Source organism: Tachypleus tridentatus, chromosome 13 (genome assembly GCF_004210375.1).
Source record: "Tachypleus tridentatus isolate NWPU-2018 chromosome 13, ASM421037v1, whole genome shotgun sequence".
NCBI classification, from domain to species: Eukaryota; Metazoa; Arthropoda; class Merostomata; order Xiphosura; family Limulidae; genus Tachypleus; species Tachypleus tridentatus.
In genome coordinates, this window is record NC_134837.1 from 80,070,251 (window position 1) to 80,090,965 (window position 20,715).

At 36.0% G+C, this 20,715-nt stretch overlaps 1 protein-coding gene across 5 annotated transcripts in view; it reads left to right on the top strand.

Moving 5' to 3' along the window:
* Positions 1 to 20,715, top strand: part of LOC143240344 (uncharacterized) — a 96,559-nt gene that overhangs the window by 55,378 nt on the left and 20,466 nt on the right. For 4 of the 5 annotated variants that reach the window (XM_076482614.1, XM_076482615.1, XM_076482616.1 and 1 more), the window contains 3 exons: positions 8,115 to 8,207; positions 17,563 to 17,602; positions 18,232 to 18,324. In XM_076482614.1, the coding sequence (XP_076338729.1) occupies positions 8,115 to 8,207; positions 17,563 to 17,602; positions 18,232 to 18,324 (226 nt within the window). The remainder of the gene's footprint in view (positions 1 to 8,114; positions 8,208 to 17,562; positions 17,603 to 18,231; positions 18,325 to 20,715) is intronic. The other variant, XM_076482618.1, reaches the window with a different exon arrangement.

The window sequence follows — 20,715 nt, forward strand, 5'->3', positions numbered from 1 at the left end:
ACTGAAATACGCAATGCAAGCATACATCAGGATACAGATCATTCGTAGACATTACCCTGATTCTAGGTGAATAAATTGTTTGTAACCTCATCAGTTTTTGGTATCTTACTCCTGATGTTACTACCTGTACGATAGTTTACGCATCCAGATATGTAATTACATTGAGGTGAAGTTTCACTCCAAAATGTATTGCCTTTAGCACTTCAACTGAATTTTCGAGAGTGGATTAGACGTATTGAAATAGATTAGAAACATTTGTCGTAGGACGCTTGAAGTGCTTTTCTTTGTTTGTTTCAACCCCGCATGACTGCTCTCATTTCATCGAAACTAGTTTTTCGTCTCATGTTAGTTACAAGCAGTATTTGGCCTTAAGGAGCCGGACAAGCGACCGCTTGAGACCACGCGCTTCTAGAAGCCGTTGCCCCATACCAAACAAGTACAAAAATAAAATAAGTATGTTTCGCCTCACCTCAGTTACTTAAGTAACAAAGAGGTAGTAAGTTGCATGACAGTTTAGGAAATATTGGTGAGTTGAAAATGTCGTGTCAAATTAATGCATATATTTTTTTAATTTTTCGCAAATTTGCAATAAAATAATCATCTAATTTAAGCCTTAATTAAATTATTAAACAGTGTGGGATGTACAAGCTTTCCTACTCCAGTATGTAACCAGTTCATAAACTGATTACATTAATGGTTTGTAGCCTGACATATCGGTTACTAAGGCTAGAACCTATTTGACGTAATAACCGTGATCAGTTCAATGTAGAATAAAAAACAAAACACGAAACTAATTATGTGTTTACCTCCATCGGAAGAATTGTTAAAATACACAATAACAATTGATAATAATTGTCGTCTTAACTACGAGTAACTGGCATGTTTCAAAGGAAGACGCAGATGTCGTACCATAATGAACAGTAATATATTTTCTTATAACATTTATGTAAATATATAAAAGCTTATTTATTTATATGAATAAAATTGTACTTAGATGACCGTGAGCTGATATGGATGTACTTACAGTCACAGGGTGAAATAATTTGACTTTTATATAATATTTACATATGCTAAATTTTTATTAAATTTAAACTAAATGAGTACGGTTTTGCATATTCCATTTTATACTTGTTACTAATAGCAGCTTTAGTGTTGATTCATATAACGTGCGTAATTTCTTACTTGTTTGTTTCTAAATAGTTGGTTTACTTGGCACCTAATGAAATAACACTGGTAATTTGACAACGACGTAACTCTTGTTGCTAAGCGACGCCAGGTAATGACTTGCTGCTAGTCTCAGCATTAGGCCTACTTTTCATTTGCCGATTGGTACGTTGTGTTTTCGTCGCCGTTATACGCACATTACGCAGTTCAAAGTTCTGGAGAAATGAGATTATCCTGTGAACGTGCTTCTTGAGCACCTCATAGGACGTTGCTCGCGTGTCCGCGTTTATAGTCGAAACGAGAACAAATGTGTGGTGTTGACATTTGTAATGGAAAGTATTTCAAGTATTTTTACAGTTTCACTTAATTTCATCTCTATAAACACACGAACTTACACACAGTTTAAAAGAAGTGCCAGTTTAGTAAGTTTTTTGGTCGAAACTAAAATATTACCATCCTGGTGTAATACCTTAGTTTAGAATGCACCTTTTTACTGGTTCGCAAAAATGAGAACACTTCGAAATTGATTAGAAATGCGACACCTAGTTCTTATGAAAAGCTAGAAGTTGTTATTATGAACGAAGAAATCTACCTATCGTTGCTAATTTAGAACAGACATGGAATTACATTTTAAAATATTTTCACACTATGGAATTACTGTTTCTCACTTTGGCATTAAAATGTGCTAATCATGAAACGTTGAATGTACTTCATTGAATATACAAATTTGATTTATGTTAGAAGTTGATTTTTTTTTTTAAATATTGGGATTTACCAAAACTTTTAATGCGACCCCTTTTTAGACAAACAGCCTACGGGTTAACGTGCAGGGCTGTGGAAAGAAAGGTTCGAGCCCGTTAAGTACTAATATGCGTAATCGACAATTTCAACTTTATAAATATGATTTCCGCTGTTCGGTTAAGAGTAGCGAATACTGCTAACCTGTTACTTTCTAGAGTTACCAGTACAAAGTTAACTCTACCTGGTGATAGGCCATATCATGCTTTCGTCATTACTACTTCAAAGCGAGGCTGTCGCTGCTAGTGCTAACAACATGGCCTATTTCTCGGTGTTGAATTACAGCAATGACTGGCGTTATAAAGATAAATAATTGTCAAGCGACATGAGAAACGTATCTTTCCGCCATTTACAGCCAAGTAAAGACTTAATGAAGAAATAAATTGTGACTATTAATAGTTAAAGATCCATATTTCAAGGTAAGGTAGTTAGTTGTATATGAGCGCTAACTTGTGGCTTTGCTATCAGTGATTTTCAGTGTTTATATAGATCGAATGCTAAACATATGCCTACATGTATAAAAAATATGGTAATGTGTTTATTTGAAATTATTCATTATTTTTCATGCATAACATACTATTTAATATTACTGTCAAACATGCCGTTTTAAACTATCCTTGTCTTACTCTGTGTTAGACAATTTATTGTTGATCTAGCCAAATGATGCTAAGTTTCTCCCTATGTATTAATTCTGGGCCAATAGCAACGTGGGTTTTCAGACATAGGCCTAAAATACATTGTTTGTTTGCCTAGATGTATTTGGTATGTGCCTTTGTTACATCGTTTTTAAGGACTGATTACATATATCTGTGTCTGTCACTTGGATATAAGTTTGATTCTATCATAGTATAACTTATATCAATACTAATTTAATAGATCTAGGCCTACTGTTACTCAAACAGTAAATGTATAGGTGGCTTAGTGGTTGGCGTTTCAGATTTTTCACAGGTTTAATTATATTTTTAAAACCTCATTTGTCCAAATTTAACTTTCATGTGCACATATATAAAGGCAACAAGCTTTCTAGGCCTATTTAATATAGACATTTTGGATGGTAATGTGTAGGATAGTTACTGTTGACATCTTATCACCATGGTTACCGATTCGCGTTAGGCCACATTCATAGAAAAGTTCATCGACCTAAGGTAAGTTTTTTACAGACTGAGTCGATATTATATATACAACGTTACCAACGATAACCTTTTGACTCGTGTCTGTAGTAAAGACCATTTGAGCACATCGTTGATCTAAAATACAAAAATCTCTGCCTAAAGAATTGGCATCGTATCTAGTGTCAACATTGTTTTAATCATTGTGGAACCGATTGGCAATGAAACTTATCTTGAACCTCGTAAATGTAGCCCGCTAAGAAAATATTGCGCCCTGCTTGATGTCACTTTGACCGTCCTTTTGTTTGCCGATTAAGCCTTCGATAACATCTGCGGGAGATACAGGTACAACGCTGAAGTTGAACCAAAGGTGTGCCAAAGGTCACGCTGAGTGATTTCATTCATACCACTCGCAGCGCTTACAGTAACACTGCAGCAGTTGTTACCTCGTTTTGAGCTGGCGGTACATTTGAGATCGTGAATAAGGCCTAAGGCTTGGTGGTTACACTATAGGGTCTGTTTCGTTGGTAATGTATCGGTGAAAACTTCCATAAGCATCAGACGCAGAGGTCAGTATGAACCTGACCCTTCCGGATCTTTATACCCAAATCCGTACAAGAGAGAGAGAGCCAGGTGGTTAAGGCTCTCGACTCGCATTATGAATCCTCACGGGTTCGAATTCCCATCGCCGAACATGCTCACTCTTTCAGTCATGGGAGTATTATTATGTTACAGTTAATCCCACTATTCGTTGATTAAAAACAGAGTTGCTCAAAAGTTGAGTGTGGACGTTGTTGGCTATCGCTGCTAAACGTAGGGGAGGCTATCGCAGATAACCGTCGTGTTTGTTGCTTTGCTCAAAATTCCAAAACAAACAAAATAAATTATACGCCAAGATTTTTTGTTTATGTTTCTGTTATCATTCTTCAGTGTGCCGTAATGACATTGCTTTGATTATTAAAAAAAATCCCTTATTGTTTCTAGTCATTTTATGGGTAAATATTTTTCTTACTTGTCTCCACAAAACTCTTCATAGAGGTTTTGGTTGCATGCTTTTACAGTCTGATAAGAACAACCTATATAATGACATTTAGAGATCATATCTGTAGTTACTGTTATTTTGATTTTGTTAAGGTTATATAACACTAGTGACCGATTATTTTATTTCTTACGATATCTGTATAGCAGATGACGAGTGCTTGAAAAAAGCCAACACAATTTCTCAAACACTTTATTCCTACCCACGTAAAACCGACTCACGCACACCACAAATATACGGCATCCCCAAACTTCGTAAACCAGATTGTCCATTACGACCAACAATGTCCACATATGAATCGTTTAATTACAATCTTGGTAAATACATAGCATGGGCATTCTCTAAATATGTAACATCAGCCAGCTCATTCATCAAAGACTCTTTTAATTTCAAGTCTAATCTAAATCAACTTAATCATAAAGCCTTAATGGCCAGTTTCGATGTTATATCCCTCTTTACAGAAGTTTTAACCACTGAAGCCTGCAAGATAGCCTTAGAACCCTATATCCGAGACCCTAACCCAACTATAGATATTCCCAGTAACCAATTAGCAACCCTCATAGAATTCACCACGATAAAGACAAACTTCATGTTGAACAACCACAACTATATACAAACAAATGACCTAAGCATGGGCAACCCAGTATCACCAGTTCTAGCCAATATTTTTATGACACAAGTTGAAACACAATCAATTAACACAGCATTACATCCACCACTATACTGGTACAGATATGTGGATGACACGGTTGCGGGAATCACATTTACAGAACACATACTTAATTTTTTCAATCACATTAACTCTATACATCCCAACATTAACTTCACATGTGAACAGGAAGAAAGCAATCGAATATCTTTTCTTAACCTCAAAATTACAATAACAGACACACAATTTAAAACACAAATCCACCGAAAAATCACCCATACTGGATTATACATTCCTTGGGACTCAGCACATGAAACAAAACAAAAACTCAACATTCTAAGAAACCAAATAAACACAGCCATAAAACTATGCTCACCAGATAAAATTAACGATGAATTAGACAAAACAATACTTCAACATCAATAAGTTTTCTCCACAAACCGTAGAAAACATTATACGCACACACCCAGACAGGAAGCAAAATCAACCAACAAAAGTAAATACATCTCACGAATAAAAAAAAAATCACGAAACCATATACTGCTGCATACCATATATTCCCGACATCAGCAGACATATAACCAACATTTGGCAAAAACTAGTAACAAAATATGACATTCCAGTTAATACCAAATTTATTCAAAAACCAGGCACAAAACTTAGGTCTATATTGTGTAAAAACTACACTGACAAACACCACACCAACATTATTTATAAAATACAATGTGATAACTGCCACGACTTCTATATTGGAGAAACAAGTAGCAAAATGGAAACCAGATTCAAAGAACATAAAAAGTCACTTTCATACGTTTTCGAACACTACAAGTTAAATAAACACAACATAACCATAGAAAACACTCAAATACTAAATAAAGAAACAAACATAAACAAACGCAAAATGAAAGAAGCCTTACTTATACAACAACTTAAACCCAAAATAAACCAATATAAAGGAACGCCTTTATACCTATATTAATATAATAAATAAATAAAATTATATATTCAAACATCTAATACCGCCCTCTACATTTCGACACACAGTTACACAACCCCTTTCAAACATGTGGTCAGCTTCCGGTCAGTTACCTCTTTTTTTGTGAACCTGACGATGACCGAAGAAGGTCGAAACGTTGTTCACTCTTCTACGTAAAATATTTTTTCAACCCAAACGAGCTGTTTTTGCATGTATAGTGGCTTGTCTGGATATTTCCCACGACCTATTTTGAGCGAAATGTTAAACAATCAGTTGATAGATCTTTATTGTGTGAAAGTGATCGACTGGCAGAGACGAACATTTTTCGTAACTGCAGTTGATATTTGAGTGATAGGATATGCCTAGTACTTTAATCTAAGCCTCATCTTCTCTGAACCGATAGGGAAAATCTGCATTTCTTAGCATTTTCTCAATTACTTGCTCTCCATTGTTTAGAATATAGGGTTATGATAATTCTTTATCGTCAACTATTAATATCATTTTTAAACTTGGGACATAACTTGTTCTGATAAAGCCTATCGTGTTAACCGCCTTCACACATAGAAAATTTGCCCCACAAGCTATCACGTACTGTTTATTGATTGTTTTCAGATGGCGTACGTAGATCAGGTAGTGTATGTGAGTGTATATATGTATAATTTGTGGCCATTGGCTATAACTTTACCATGAAAGCATAATATATTAAAAAGCGCACGTGATTGTTCTAAACCCAAATTGAATGTGTTTTCACCGTGAATATAAAATATTTGCTTATTTTCTTACAATTTAAATAAAAATTATATTAATTGCATTTACGAGTGTAACGATATGTGTATTTTCTATATATATTTTTTTTTATAATTTTTTGACTGAAATGTGTTTTGTGTTCAGAAACTCAGCGGTAAGTCTGTGGACTTATGACGCTCAGACTCGGGGCTTGATACACCTGCTATGGGTACAGCACAAAAGGTCCGTTGTGTAGGTAGTTTTGTGTTTAATAAACAGTTTGTGTTCAACTGAATTTACAGTAAAGAAACAGTGCGCAAGTATCGTGATCGGATATTGAAGTAAAGTATATCTGAACTGACTTTAATTGCAGGTATATGGACACTGACAGGAAATGACGTTTGAGCTTTGTTTCTTTTTTGTTTTCTGCTTTTTATAATAACGGATAAACGATGTAATAAAAGATTAAACGAAGAAAGTAGTTGTCAATAAGAAGCAAGAACGAATGCTAACTTGTATGTAATGACTGCTAGAAATAATTGTCTTTATTTTTCCCAAATTTTCTATAAATTCGTAACAGTTGTCTGGACTGTGGTTAAGATCCGCTAGGTTTTCTTTTACGTTGTTTATTAGTTCGTATGTAACAGCTCATTTTTATTGCATTCTCTGGTTACGTGTTCACATGCAAATGTATTAAGTTAATGTAACAACCAACCAAAGAAGTCAATCTGTTATTTAATGAACACTTGTGATTCCACACAGAAAAATGCTGTACAAGAAAAACATTTAAAAATACATGAAAATAATTATTATAAGTTAACACAATTTTATATTGATCAAATTTAAATCCTATAAATGTTTAGTTTTCTTTACCTCCACTAGATGGTGACTAGCCGGAAAAAGGGTGTTGTCGGGTGCTTGTTTATTGTTGTATGGCTTTCTCGTTAACTAGAAAATGCAATATTGTATGATGACAGAATAGTAGGTGAGCTAACCAAGTTACGTATAGTACGGGAACAGTTTGGGGAAAAGTGGTTCAACGTCTTGTCTTGCTGGACATACGATTTATAAGTATAAACGTGTATATTTCTGCACACGTATTTGTATGCGTATTTAATATTACACGTGTATACTTGCAGATTCACCTTTGGACTCACTCATAAACAAGAAAGTGTAAAGTATCTTTCTGTGCATTTGTGTATTCAAGAACGCCGAGAGTCAGCCCATGCCCTGGGGTCAGTGATATCGCCCCTCCCATTTCCTTCTATTTGTTAATTTTTCCTGATTTGTCATAAAATAAATTTAGGTGACAAATTTTTCACGAGCCTATGAAAAAGCAGTAGCCATTTTAGAAAATTAAGTAGTATGCATTTACACTAAGTTTTGGGCTCTCAACAGACCCCAGATTCCGGGGCAACTGCCCCCTCTCGTCAGCCCTGCGTCTAGTGGTATTAAAGTAACCAATTACGCGGCGTTCATGTATATTTCTTTTTCTAATGCAGTTTTAATTTTTCTATTTAATGGTTGCACTCTTATATCTGAACATGAAAAAGCAATTAATTAAAAAAAGAAAGAAAACGTATATGTTGATATTTATTTTAAACCATGATGTCCGTACTGCGCGTGATAATTTGTATTATTTTGCTCTTCTAGCATCAAACTAAGCCAGTCAAGAAGCGGTGTCAAACAGTACAGCCTCGTACTAAAATTAAACAACGCCTTCGAAAAATCACTAGATCAAAACAGGTAAGCATATAAGATATAAAGATACATGTATTTTAGGCTTAGGTAACAAAATAACTGAAATATTTGTTTTACGTCAGAAATTTTGTGTTTAGTTGAAATCTGCTAACGTGTGAATTTTTTAATCTCGAGGGTGACGAATCCACAAAACCACATTTAGCATGTTGTTTCCAACGTTCACAGATATCACCTTAGTGTAGAATTACTGATATAATTGCATGTGCGATTGTGGTACATTTTTTGAAACATTATAAAAATAAAGTTGTATCTCTTTGTAACGGACCGAGCATGGCTTAGAGGTTAGCGTGCAGGGCGACGGGTCGAAAGGTCCGCAGTTTGAGACGTGGTTCCCAAGAATATGCTTTTCATTTTCGGTTGTGGATGTGTTATAAAAGACTTAGTTCTTACTATAGCAGGTTCTACTGACTGGCTGCCTTTCCTCTTGTCAATAATTCAAACGTACGGTCGGTAATGCTTAATTCCTAGAGGAACTGTGAACTAGACATTTAGCCTGTATAAGGTGCCTGTATCCGTGTAGTAGAATAGATACGATTTAAAGTTTCAAAACTTGTTTCTAAGTTTAACCAGACGGAGACTTTGAATAGCTTATTCTTGGGTGGTGGAGAGCATATTACATTACTGAAGTATTCTGATGTTCAAGTGATTAACAAAATGGGTTTGTAATTGAAGTTATGCCAATACTGTAATACATCATTATTGAAGTTTTTAGTTTTATTAGTAGTATTATTAGCTTTCTTGTTTAGGGTCTAACGTGGCTATTAGTTGACAATTAGAGGTTTCGAAGTTTCTTCGCGTACATTTACACTTGTTTAAAGACAGGTGTTAACTGAAGAGCTTGATATTTTCGTAAGAAAAAAGTGACGGATGTAGATATCAACTTGTAGCTAAACTGGCGTTTGATAAACAATCACAAGTATAGTTTACCACGTGCTTTCAGAATGTTGTATTGTACTAGAAACTGGTAACGGTGTTTTATTTACTAAAACTTGATATGAAATGCAATCGGTTAAGGCTTCACGTTAGAAAAGCGTGATACTGTTTCAGCGTCTATTATTAAGAAGTTTGTGGCGAGATTGATACTTTAATTGTGAGACTTGTTATTAATCATGATTGTAAAATTCAAACAAATCTCCCATCTTGCCTAAAATAGATGGTAATTGTGAAGTTACTGTATGTCAGATTTATGTTATTGCAGTGGAAAGTAAATCGTGGAATCATTGTTAAATTGGAAACTTTAGCCTTTGTACCTAATACAGAATATTATAAACTTAAATTTTGGTCACATTGGTCTGAAAGGTGTCAATGCCACAGATGGATGGTACTGACTTTGGAAGATACCATCATTTTATCATGGTAGAAGACGGTTGTCGTGTTGTATTTTCAATTCTTTCTTTGGTGAAATGGAAATAAATTTGTAATATAATAAATTAGGCGCACTGTCGTAATATTATGTATACACCTAAATGTAATTTTTATTGCTATATGGTGATTGAAAACAGGTTTAAAATCCATAAATAATTATATATATATATATTTATTGGTTCCAGACTATAATAGTCAGGTTTGAGAAATTTGAGAATGTTTTATTAGGGCAGTAGTTCGGGCAACAACACAGGGTTAAATGTCGTAGTCTGACTGGCCACAGCCACATCTTTCTTTGAAAAACTTTGTGATAGGATGTTACACAACAAAAATGATTACACATCCTATCTTGCTGTGGAAGTTTGTGCAAATATTCCTCTCTGACATTTTGTAAGTACAGCACGTATGTTCTGTCTTCTTAAGAGACTCGCACGTTTTTACTTTCGTTTCACGCACCCAACTGGTCCATCACCTACTGACAGCAACTTGCGCAAGTTACAACATGGATACCTGCTTGCTTGCATGTGCGATTTCCCGCCATTGTCTCGTTGTCACGGCAGAGTATTGTTCCAATGTGAAAGGTAGGGTGAACTTGCTGGAGTGTAATATAGTACCTGTGCAGGTGGATGACCTTGTTGTTAATGGTCCCGGGGCCAAAATAGTGCAGAGCCAAAATACCAAAAATAACTCTTACTTTACAAGCTAAGCATAACTCGAATAACCGCTATGCACGACTTTTATTTATGAAGTTTCACTAATGCAGAGCGTAATTTTCCACCTACAGTTAACTTGTATAGCGAATAATTAAATAAATAGTGGGGAAAATGTTTATCAAAAATCTGTAATATCAGGAACATGTTACCTCCAAACATTTCAGTTTTATTCGTATCAGAACTAATGGAAACTTTAGATACGCTGTCTTTATTTCCACACAGCTGTAGTTTCATGTCATTATATACATTTACAAACCTTCGATTATTGCAGTTCTACCAGACGGAATCTGTCTTTCACCAGAAGTCGAGTAGTTGGGTACACGATGTCTACCTTTGATTTAATAAGTTAAACAACAGCTTTTACCATTGAAAATCTGACTCACTGTGGTTTCAGTTTCAAATACCAAACTTTTCCCCCAACACTACGTTCTTTCATTGTGCAGGGTACTTAACGTACAGAAATAAATTAACGTATAATATAAATCACATCTGTAGTACTCTACGTACAAGGACATCGTATGGGAAATAAGTATTTGACAAAAAACGATCTGACGACCTCTGTTGTAACCAAAGCATCCAGCAGTTGTCACTATTCAGGAACTAGAAAGACTGTTATAATGTAATGAAAGGCGTAGTATAGTGAATGTAACCCGTCCATCGTTGTGGGCCTGGCATTGCCAGGTGGTTAAGGCGCTCGAGTCGTAGTCTGAGGATCGCGGGTTCGAATCCCTGTCATACCAAACACGCTCACACTTTCAGCCCTGGGTGCGTTATAATGTTTACCCCCCAGTGGCTCAGCGGTATGTCTGCGGACTTGCAACGCTAAAAACCGGGTTTCGATACCCGTGGTGGGCACAGCACAGAGAGCCCATTGTGTAGCTTTGTGCTTAATTCAAAACAACAACAACAACAACCATCGTTGTCGACACAATATGGATTACTGTTGACTAGTTGTGCTCTCAGCTATTTTATACGTAGGGATGAGATGCTTCCATTATTTTATTTTATTATGACGAATTTTTGTTATTTTCTACAGTCTAGGAAATTCGAGCTTTAGATTATTGCTGTTGTTGGACTGGGAGGATTTACGCAATGCGCACGCCAGAGGCTGAAGACCAAATGAGTGTTATGATAGCATTAAGTTGTTATTGGTCAAACGGTTTCATTTTTTTTTCAGGTAAAAAACGTGAAAATGAATGATTACGTATGTTCAGAGTCCTGTGTGCTTGTACGTATATAAGGAGAATTTAGACTGTATTTGAAATGTCTTACCGAGTGTGATTAGCTGTAGTTAATGTACTTTCCAAGCTATTGTTTCACAAGTCTCGTTGTTGTACGCAATATTACGTTTCAGGTTTGTCGTGTTTGTGTTAACACTCCTACGAAAAGACGTTTCTAGTCCTGATTTCTCCAAGCCCGTTCCCCTGGCTGTGGTTTCGCTAGATAGTAGATAGGGACAGTGGGAATCTCGTTAATCCATTCATTAATGGATTTAAATGGCAATTTCATTTAAATACAAAATTATTAGCCTAATATTAATAACCTTTCAAGTTGCTCTGGGGCCTATTAGGCCCCACTTTTCGTAGGAGTGTTAAACTAGTGTTTGTTATTTATCGTGGTGAACGAAAAGTAGCCCCTTGTGTAGTTTGATCAGTAACGAAATGGCCAGCAAGTATGATCGTGGGAAATTGAAAACTTTTTTTCACCGGTTGTAGGAATTATTGTTTTTCAAGGCAAATCATACTTGTTAAAATGTTGATAATAGCTGATTGAATTTCCAATTCACTTCAGAATTCGGTTCGTGTTTTGTTAAGAGTACCACGCGAATGTAGTTGTTCGCATGAAGCGTGGGACGGTGACGTAGCTAGTTGGTTTATTTCTTATTTTGACAACGTGTCTATGAGAAACGACTATATAATGTTAACACTATTACTTAATACAACATAAAGTATAAGCCCAAATGCTTCGAGTTCAACGACTCTTAGACTTTCATGTCTGGGTGAACTTCGGAGCACGTTTTAGTCTCCCTTTGGTAGGGAGGTATGTTGTGTAGATAAGGTCACCCCGAGTCCGCTTGCCAAGTTTGGCCCTGGCGGCTCCAGAACTTTGGAAGGAGTTACTTGAACACGAATTAAAACAGCAAGCTGGATTAATGAAGTGCCCGTATACAGAAGAGGATGGAATATTTTTTTCACTTTGTTTACAGGCCAGGTTAACCGGTTAGGGCGCTCGATTCGCGGGTTCGAATTCCCCATCACGCCAAACATGCTCGCCCTTTCAACCGTGGGGGCACTGTTATGTGACGGTCAGTTCCACTATTCATTGGTAAAAGAGTAGTCTAAGAGTTGGCGGTTAGATCGTGATGACTAGCTGTCTTCCCTGGAGCCTTACATTGCGAAATTAGGGACGCCTAGCTTTGTGCGAAATTCAAAAATAAATAATTGTTTTGAGAGTGCTGCAGGTTGGCATTCTGATTTAACAAGGTGTCTATAACATATACAGGACCCTGTCCACAATACTAGCTTAAGGTGTTACTGGCCTGGGAGTATTCTTAGTATTACATAGTTTTTCAGTGGCGTTACCACACATGACGTTATAAATCCTGAAATGCTATTGTAATACAATAATGAAGCAGGTCCCTCAAAAACTTTCGTAGATTGAGCTGTCTATGGCAACACGGGAACTTCAAAAAACAGCTCCTTGAGCGTTCAGTCTATCATTATAAAATCTGCATGTCTAGACAAGCACTTCCACTTTGCAACTTCTTCCTACGCTGTTGCAATGATTGTAATCTACACACGGATCAGAATTTGAACTTAATACCTATAAGTATGTAAAATAATAACAAAAGATTTTGTTCAACGCGAGCTTTATGGAAATGGATGAATATAAGTCTTCAATTTCTGGGCTTCATTAGACAAAATCAACTGTTTAGCATTGTGCATTTTATTGTAGGGCTGTTTTTATTTTTATATTTGCTGTGTTAAAACAGTGACGTTGAGGAAAAAATAACAATTCTGACTTATAAAAATATTAGTTTTGCATCTTTATTTCAATTTTGTGTCACAATCTAAACTGTGTTACTTAAGTACTATGTGATGACATGAAGTTAAGTATTGTATTAAAGACTTGAACTGAATAGCAACTCTGCATTGGACATTTGTGTTATTAACACACTCAGGAATCCTTGCAGCGTTTTTTCTGAAACTGTGTGTGATATCTATAGAAGTAAGTAACTGGGGATATTGGAAGAGCTTTATCTGTACACTGAGGCCCCTTGAATTATGAGGTGGCTTTTTAACCCCGAAGCGGAACGAGGGCACTTTGTTACTTAAATGTAATTGATAGTGCCTTAAAACCAACTACTTTATGCTAGTTAAAGGTAATTGATAGTGTCTTATTACTTATTACTTTATGCTAGTTAAATGTAATTGATAGTAGTGTATTAGAACCAACTACTTTATGCTAGCTAAATGTAATTGATAGTGTCTTAGGACCAACTACTTTATGCTAGTTAAACGTAATTGATAATGTCTTAGAACCAACCTCTGAGATATTAAACATATGGAAAGTTTGAAACAGAAAGCCATTGGAGAGAAGAAATGTGATACATGAGTACCAATGTCACAAAAAGACCAATATATGGATAAGTTAAAAAAAAAAAAGATAAAAGGGTGCCAATGAAAAACCCATATTTTGTTGATAACGCAAGAAAGTCAGAAGGTGGTACAGGAGGCGACAATGCTTTACAGAGTGCCATGATTCCACCTTAAGTCTCATCAAATAGATATCAGTGTTTCCAACATTTGTATTTACTTATGACCAACCTGCTAGATAACCCATAGAGGACCACTAATCGAATTATCTAGCATACAGACCACGTTAAATAGACAAGCTCTTGGTCAAACCTTTGAATGTGTGAGACAGCTCCTAAGGGCAAGATTGTAGAGGTGCTCAAGGTTAAGTGTGCATCCTTTCAGTGTAAAACTTGTAATTAATTACAACAACTGGTACTAAGGCCTTGAATACTTTCAATGAATAAAAATGTACGTTAATATATTTGTTAGAGGACTATTTGTATTTACTAATCACCTTATGACTATTTGCGTATCTGGCTCCGAGGAGTGGACGATTGGAGTGGACTAGTAATGGATTTATATCTCAGAACGGCTGGTATGGGTATTAACACTTTTACTGATAAGGAGAGAACAACGTTTCGACCTTCCTAGGTCATCTTCAGGTTAAGAAAAATGGATTTACCATTCTGTGTGATGTCTTATCGTTATGAGGTGTCATGGTTTTGTTGTGTGTTGGACACAATTTCAAAATATACTTTTAAAATTGTAATTAAGGGGAGAAAATTACGAGATCGTAATAACAGATTTTATTAATGAACTTTTACATGTTATTTTCTCGATTTTACTCTGTTTTCTTTCATTTTTGTGTCGTATTGGATTGAGACTCGAAACGCCAAGTGCTATTATAGTATTAATACTAGTGATTGTTTAAATACTCTATTAACGATATCTTTGTAATATGTGTTTATAAATACGAAATGTGTGTTTGTTCGCGCCTATTGGGCCAATCTCAACCAACATTTGTGTGCAAAACAGTATGAACTGTGGAAAATATACTGAAGGGGTAAAAATTGAACTTAACCTTATCTCTGTTTTGTAAAATCTGTTGGTTGATTACTCCCTGCCTATTGAGACAACCTCAAACAATCTTGACAGATTGATATCTTGAACAATGTTGAATATTCTAAAGTGATTCAAGGTCAAGGTATATGAAAGTTGTCAGATTGATTCTCAAACAGCAATGCATTTCTCACGATCGGTGAAATGTGAGGTCTTCAAGGGTGGGATCACCTCAATCTTTATTTGTTGGTAGACGGAAAGTAAACTGTAAATGTTTTTTTTTATGAAAACAGCTTTTTATAATTTTAAAAATTTGAGATAAAATTTATATTCGAGTTATTACTATATCCCCGTTGTGCATTCTTATTAAAGGTAAATGCGCTTCTCCTATTGGCACAGTGGTAAGTTTGGCAGACTTATAACACCAAATATTGAGTTTCGATACCCCGAAGTGGAAAGAAACAACACATAGATCATTGGGTAGCATAGCTCTGTACTGGTTGTACAAAAAAAAGTAAAAGTTTACAAAACGTAAGCTAATTTACAGTGCAGTACGTCTCTGTATGTGTCCTGAAGTAAAGTTATTGATCATTCATATAGGCTATCAAAATATTGTTCTTACATAAGTGTCCCAACACATGAGGTATGTATTACAAATAACTGGTAGTTATAAATATTGAAATACCATATTGGCCTGATTATAGGGCAACGTAGAATATAAGGCGATACCCACAAATGAATACCAAAACATCCCTTTTTTGGGATACGGAAAATCAGTACTAAACCAAACAGCCTGCAGGTGGATTAGTCGCAAGAATTATCAATGACCTTTAGAGAACATCAGGTGCGCATGCTTAGGCGGATGTTATCTGGATATTCAGAAATGCGACAGGCTAGAGTAGGGTGAAAAACTGTGGTCGGCCGCGGTTATAAAGCAACAATGAATTTTATAGTTTAATCATTAATAAAAACACATCGCCTTATAATTGGGCCAATGAGGTACATCAGTTGCTTATTGCTGTTAAACTTCTAAGTAAGACTCTAATATGGTATGAACTAGGTAAATTTCAGAGACAAGAGATTATAGACTACCGAAAGCATTGTACTTCGGTATTTGAAATATTTGCAGCATTTAGTTACATGCGACTTGCTATGCATGAACATTCAGATGTAACAGGACGTTAAGATTACTGTATCGAGAGTCGTTTATGTTGTGCAGAGAAACTTTCATTTGTTAAAGTTCTGAAATAGTGTCAAAAATAGTCTTTCACAACAAATTCACAGATTTAATTGCATCTGATAGTCACAAGTGAATGAGCACCTTGTGTACGATCTATACAATGTGCCACCCATAAAGGGAGCTTCTATATGAGGACTGACATAAGGAATAACGTTTTTACACTTTCAGAAGCTGTATAATATAAATAATTCATGTTTAAAATGTTGGTTTACAAATATACACAAATACTGTATATTTTGTGATGTGGAAGTGCTCTATAAACTACAGGTAATTTATCAAGTGTATTTTTTTATGAGACAGGAATACGAGTTCTTTATTTAAGAAATTGATAGGTAGGTTTATTGTAAACAAGTTGTGCTTGAATATATAATTTAAGTGCTGAAAATTAATTAGGATTTAGTTGGCGATCCGACACGAACAATTTTCGAAATAGTTGTGTTATTTAATCCATCTTCGAAATGATGTCCAAATACGGTTGTAGGGACATTTAGGTGAACAATCTAACACCATTGTGTTTGTCAACTGTGGTGATCCGATGGTTAAAATACTGAGTTCTGTGTATTAAGTTGAGACTTGTTTGTAAAGTACCTGGACTTCTAAATACTGATGGCAGTGTTTTTTAGTTCACAGAGAAACTCGTTGTTGCAGTAAAATTATGGCCTCTACAACATAACTTTTGTGGCCCACGCTTAGTTTTCAAAGTGAAAATACCAGCTTTAACTTAAACCACCCAGAACTCAGATCTGAGCCTATAGAACGTCATTGGAACCATCTGGGAAGCTCATTTGAAAGGTTAAGATTCAGTCACCCATTGGTCATCAACTGATCATGCTTTTGAAACAGTAGAGTTAAATTGTAACGGATACCTCTCAGATTTTCACTGAGGAAACACTTCATGAGCAGTGGTACTTATTGAGGCCAAGGTCAGTGATCCACCATGTAGAACGATAATCAATGAAATCTACACTCATGTTACTACATGTAAGATAATTGCCGTGTAACTACCTGAATTCATACTTGTGTTTTTTTCTTCGAGGTATTAAACAAATAAATTATGATACCGTGTGGGTTTATTGTAAGTACTCATATCTACTTCCCTTTGGTTTCTTCTGTACAATAATATAAAATTTAAATAATATTTGAAAATTTAGGTAATGTTTGTCAAATAGTGGGATATGATCAAGTTAACAAAGCGAAGCCCTGATGAGCTGGACATGCTTGTAGAGTGGTAGCCATATTGTCCTGTTAGCTTCTGTGAGGAGTCCGTTCCAATCAACGCATGATTCTGTTTGTAGATAAGTAACGTTATGATACAGTTATTAAAGTTAACTTTACATTTCTGCGCCCTTGTCGGTGATTAGCCATGTTTGTTTTTGTTTTTTTAGAAAGTCGCTGCGATAGGGGACAAGGATCGATCGTCAACAGGTATGTATGTAGTGCAGAGTAGATTGCGTACAGTGGTGTGACATTTTGTAGACCGAGAGTTATTGTTATACTTTGTTTATATAAATAATAAGTAACTCAGTTTTTCACCGTACTGGATTTACATAATTGTCATAAATTTGTACATAGGATGGTTAATTGTAGGTTCATTACAACTGTGTGAGTATGTATCTATATATGTGTGTGTGTGTATATATATAATATAGTTTTTAAAAATTTTATTTTACTTTTCAATATTAATATTATCTCTACATATATATGTAGATATAATTCAGCGATGAAGTAAAACGATAAATATTATATTAATAATTATAATCTATCTCTGCTTCAATAAGGTATCAATTGCCTATGTTTGCCTTAAGTAGTTTAAAACTGGTTAAAAGAGTTAGACACAAGGCATCCTTTTTCAGTGATAGCGAAAATCAGTTTCGTTGTTTAATGAAATTTTAGCTTAAACTGGATGTGACATATTGTGTCTTAGCTGACAGCATTGGAAACTTGTTCAATTCTCGTTTATGTCACTAGCCTTATATATTGGTATTGTATACACAAATATTTTTAAAATTATCTTGTAACATTCTAAGTAACGTGTCTCCTCGATATTCTTCAAGAAAAACACGTGAGCACAAGATCCCAGCAACGTCGACACCAGTTCGTAGACTTCCAACCCAGAGTGTTAGGAGTTCGAACCAGGAATCAAACTGGTTAGTTTGAATCGTCCTGTGTGTATCTTTTCCTTGTTTTAAATTGGTTATTACTTTTGTTTGTTTTATAATATTCTAGTTATCATGTAATTCAACAATCATCAGACTTAAGATGAAACAGTTGATGCATAAAATAATTAACCATTGTAATTACTAGTCTGGTTCAACCATTATTCTGTGAAACTGACGTCATTAACTATTTTTCATTCAGCGTTTCTTCAGAGATGAGTAATCCTATATAGGATGTTATTCCATGGTTTATTTCTTACAAATAATTGTCAGCTTCTTGGAACATTTTTTTCTCTAATTCACATTTTGAAAATTAAAACTGTAGATGTCGTTTCTTGATTTTTGCAGAATTACATTAGTTAGTTATACAGTAAGTGAATTTACAGAGATGAATGCTGGTATATGTATATTGTAATATTTTCATTTTCAAATCCGTAAGCTAATGATTGAGCATTAAACGTAACCCTTCTCAAGATTTTTTGCCAGTCTTGTACAAGAGGGGCCTGGGATGGCCTGGTTGTTTGGGTTCTTGACTTGCAATCTGTGGGTCGCGGGTTCGAACATGCTCGCACTTTCAGCCATACGGGCGTCCTAATTGACGGTAAATCTTGTTGTTCGTTGATGATAAAGTAGCCTAAGAGTTGACGGTTGGTGGTGTTGACAAGCCGCCTTCCCTCTAGTCTATTATTGATAAATTACAGATGGCTAGCGCGGGTAACCTACGTTTAGTTTTGCGCAAAATTCAAAACAAAACAAATTCGTTCAAAAGATGGTATGTATTAAAGCTCTTGTTTAACATGTAAGTAAACGATCTCGTGGAGTTTGCGGCGGGTGATTTTAACTAGCTTTCTTCCTTTCAGTTTTCCCTTGGTGTGGATTCTTGTACGTGGTGATGGAACCTCCCAGGGAAGGTTCTGTTCTATCTGGTTACCTTCTCTGGGATCTAAACATCCACCCACGTGTTTGCCGTGCGTGGTGATCCATGCAGGGGAGGAGAGTATCCTGGTGGTTGAGGGGTCCAACTCTAACACACCACTTTGGCCTTGAATTGCTGTAGACGAGCGGCCTTGGGTCAATCGGCTAGTCCACTTGGGCTAGGATCAACCAAGTACCAGTGTTGGATGTTCTCAACAGGTGTTGTGGACATTGTATCTGATGAAAAATGTACATGTAAAAACGGTTGGTATGGGTTGATCGAAGAAGGTCGAAACGTTGTTCTCCTCTCTACATAAAAATTTTCTCAACCCAAACCAGCCGTTTTTACATATGTATTTTTCTCTACAAGTAGGTTTTCTCGTCATCACTGACTATTGTATCTGATGCTGGCGTTTCAGTATAGTGCTCACGAAACTGGCGTTGCTCATTGTTTGACATTGTAGTACGTCCCCTCATCGGGCTCCATAGTGAGTGGGGTCAGATGGCACCGAAATATTCCTTTTTTATTATGGAACCTCCACATAAATTAAATAAAATAGTGAAAAAACAGTCCATAGGTAAACGACCACGTCTTGAAGATTCTGTGCAGCAATCTTCAACATCTGCAAGACCTGTTTTACCTAATCTTCTCATACTGCTTTCTCTTTCAGACAAAACTTTAGGGCAAATGTCTCCCTTTTACATTCAGAAGGGACAAGAGGGACTTGCTGGCTCTTCAAAGTCAGTTAAGAAGCTTTGATCTGGTGGCATGTTGATGGAAACATTCACATCTCAACACAGTGAACTCCTCTTGTGTTGAAAGGTGATTGGAGATATACCTATTGAGGTTACACCTCATGCTACTTTGAATTCATCACGAGGAGTTATTTTTGAGAGAGATTTGAATAATATCCCCGAGTCGTAGATTTTGCAGTGAGACATTTCTCTACTCGCAAAGATGAAATTACGATGCCGACCAATGCTCTCATTTTGACATTTATATCACCATGTCCACCTGCCACCATCTAAGCAGGTTATCTTAATTGTAGGGTACGGTCGTACATTCCAAGCCCTCTCAGATGTTTTCAGTGTCAGCGGTTTGGTCACTCGAAGATGTCATGTCGTGGTTCCTTCATGTATGCTCGTTGCAGTGGAAAGTACCATGATGCCTATGAGTGCGAAACGGACCCTCATTGCTTCAATTCCAATGGCTCTCACCCGCCCTACTTTCGTTCTTGCTCTAAATGGTGGGAAGAAAAAGAGTTACTGCGTTTGAAAACTATTAAAATCATTACTTACCCTGAAGCTCGAAAGTTGATGTCCACCGCTTCATCTCGGACGTATGCTGCTGCACTTCGTTCCGCTACTACAGTAAGAGTGCAGGCGGATCTCTCCGTGCCTCCAAAAGAATCGTTCTCAAAACAAATGAAAAGTCTTTTGACCTTCATGGTTAAAAAGTTGATGAAT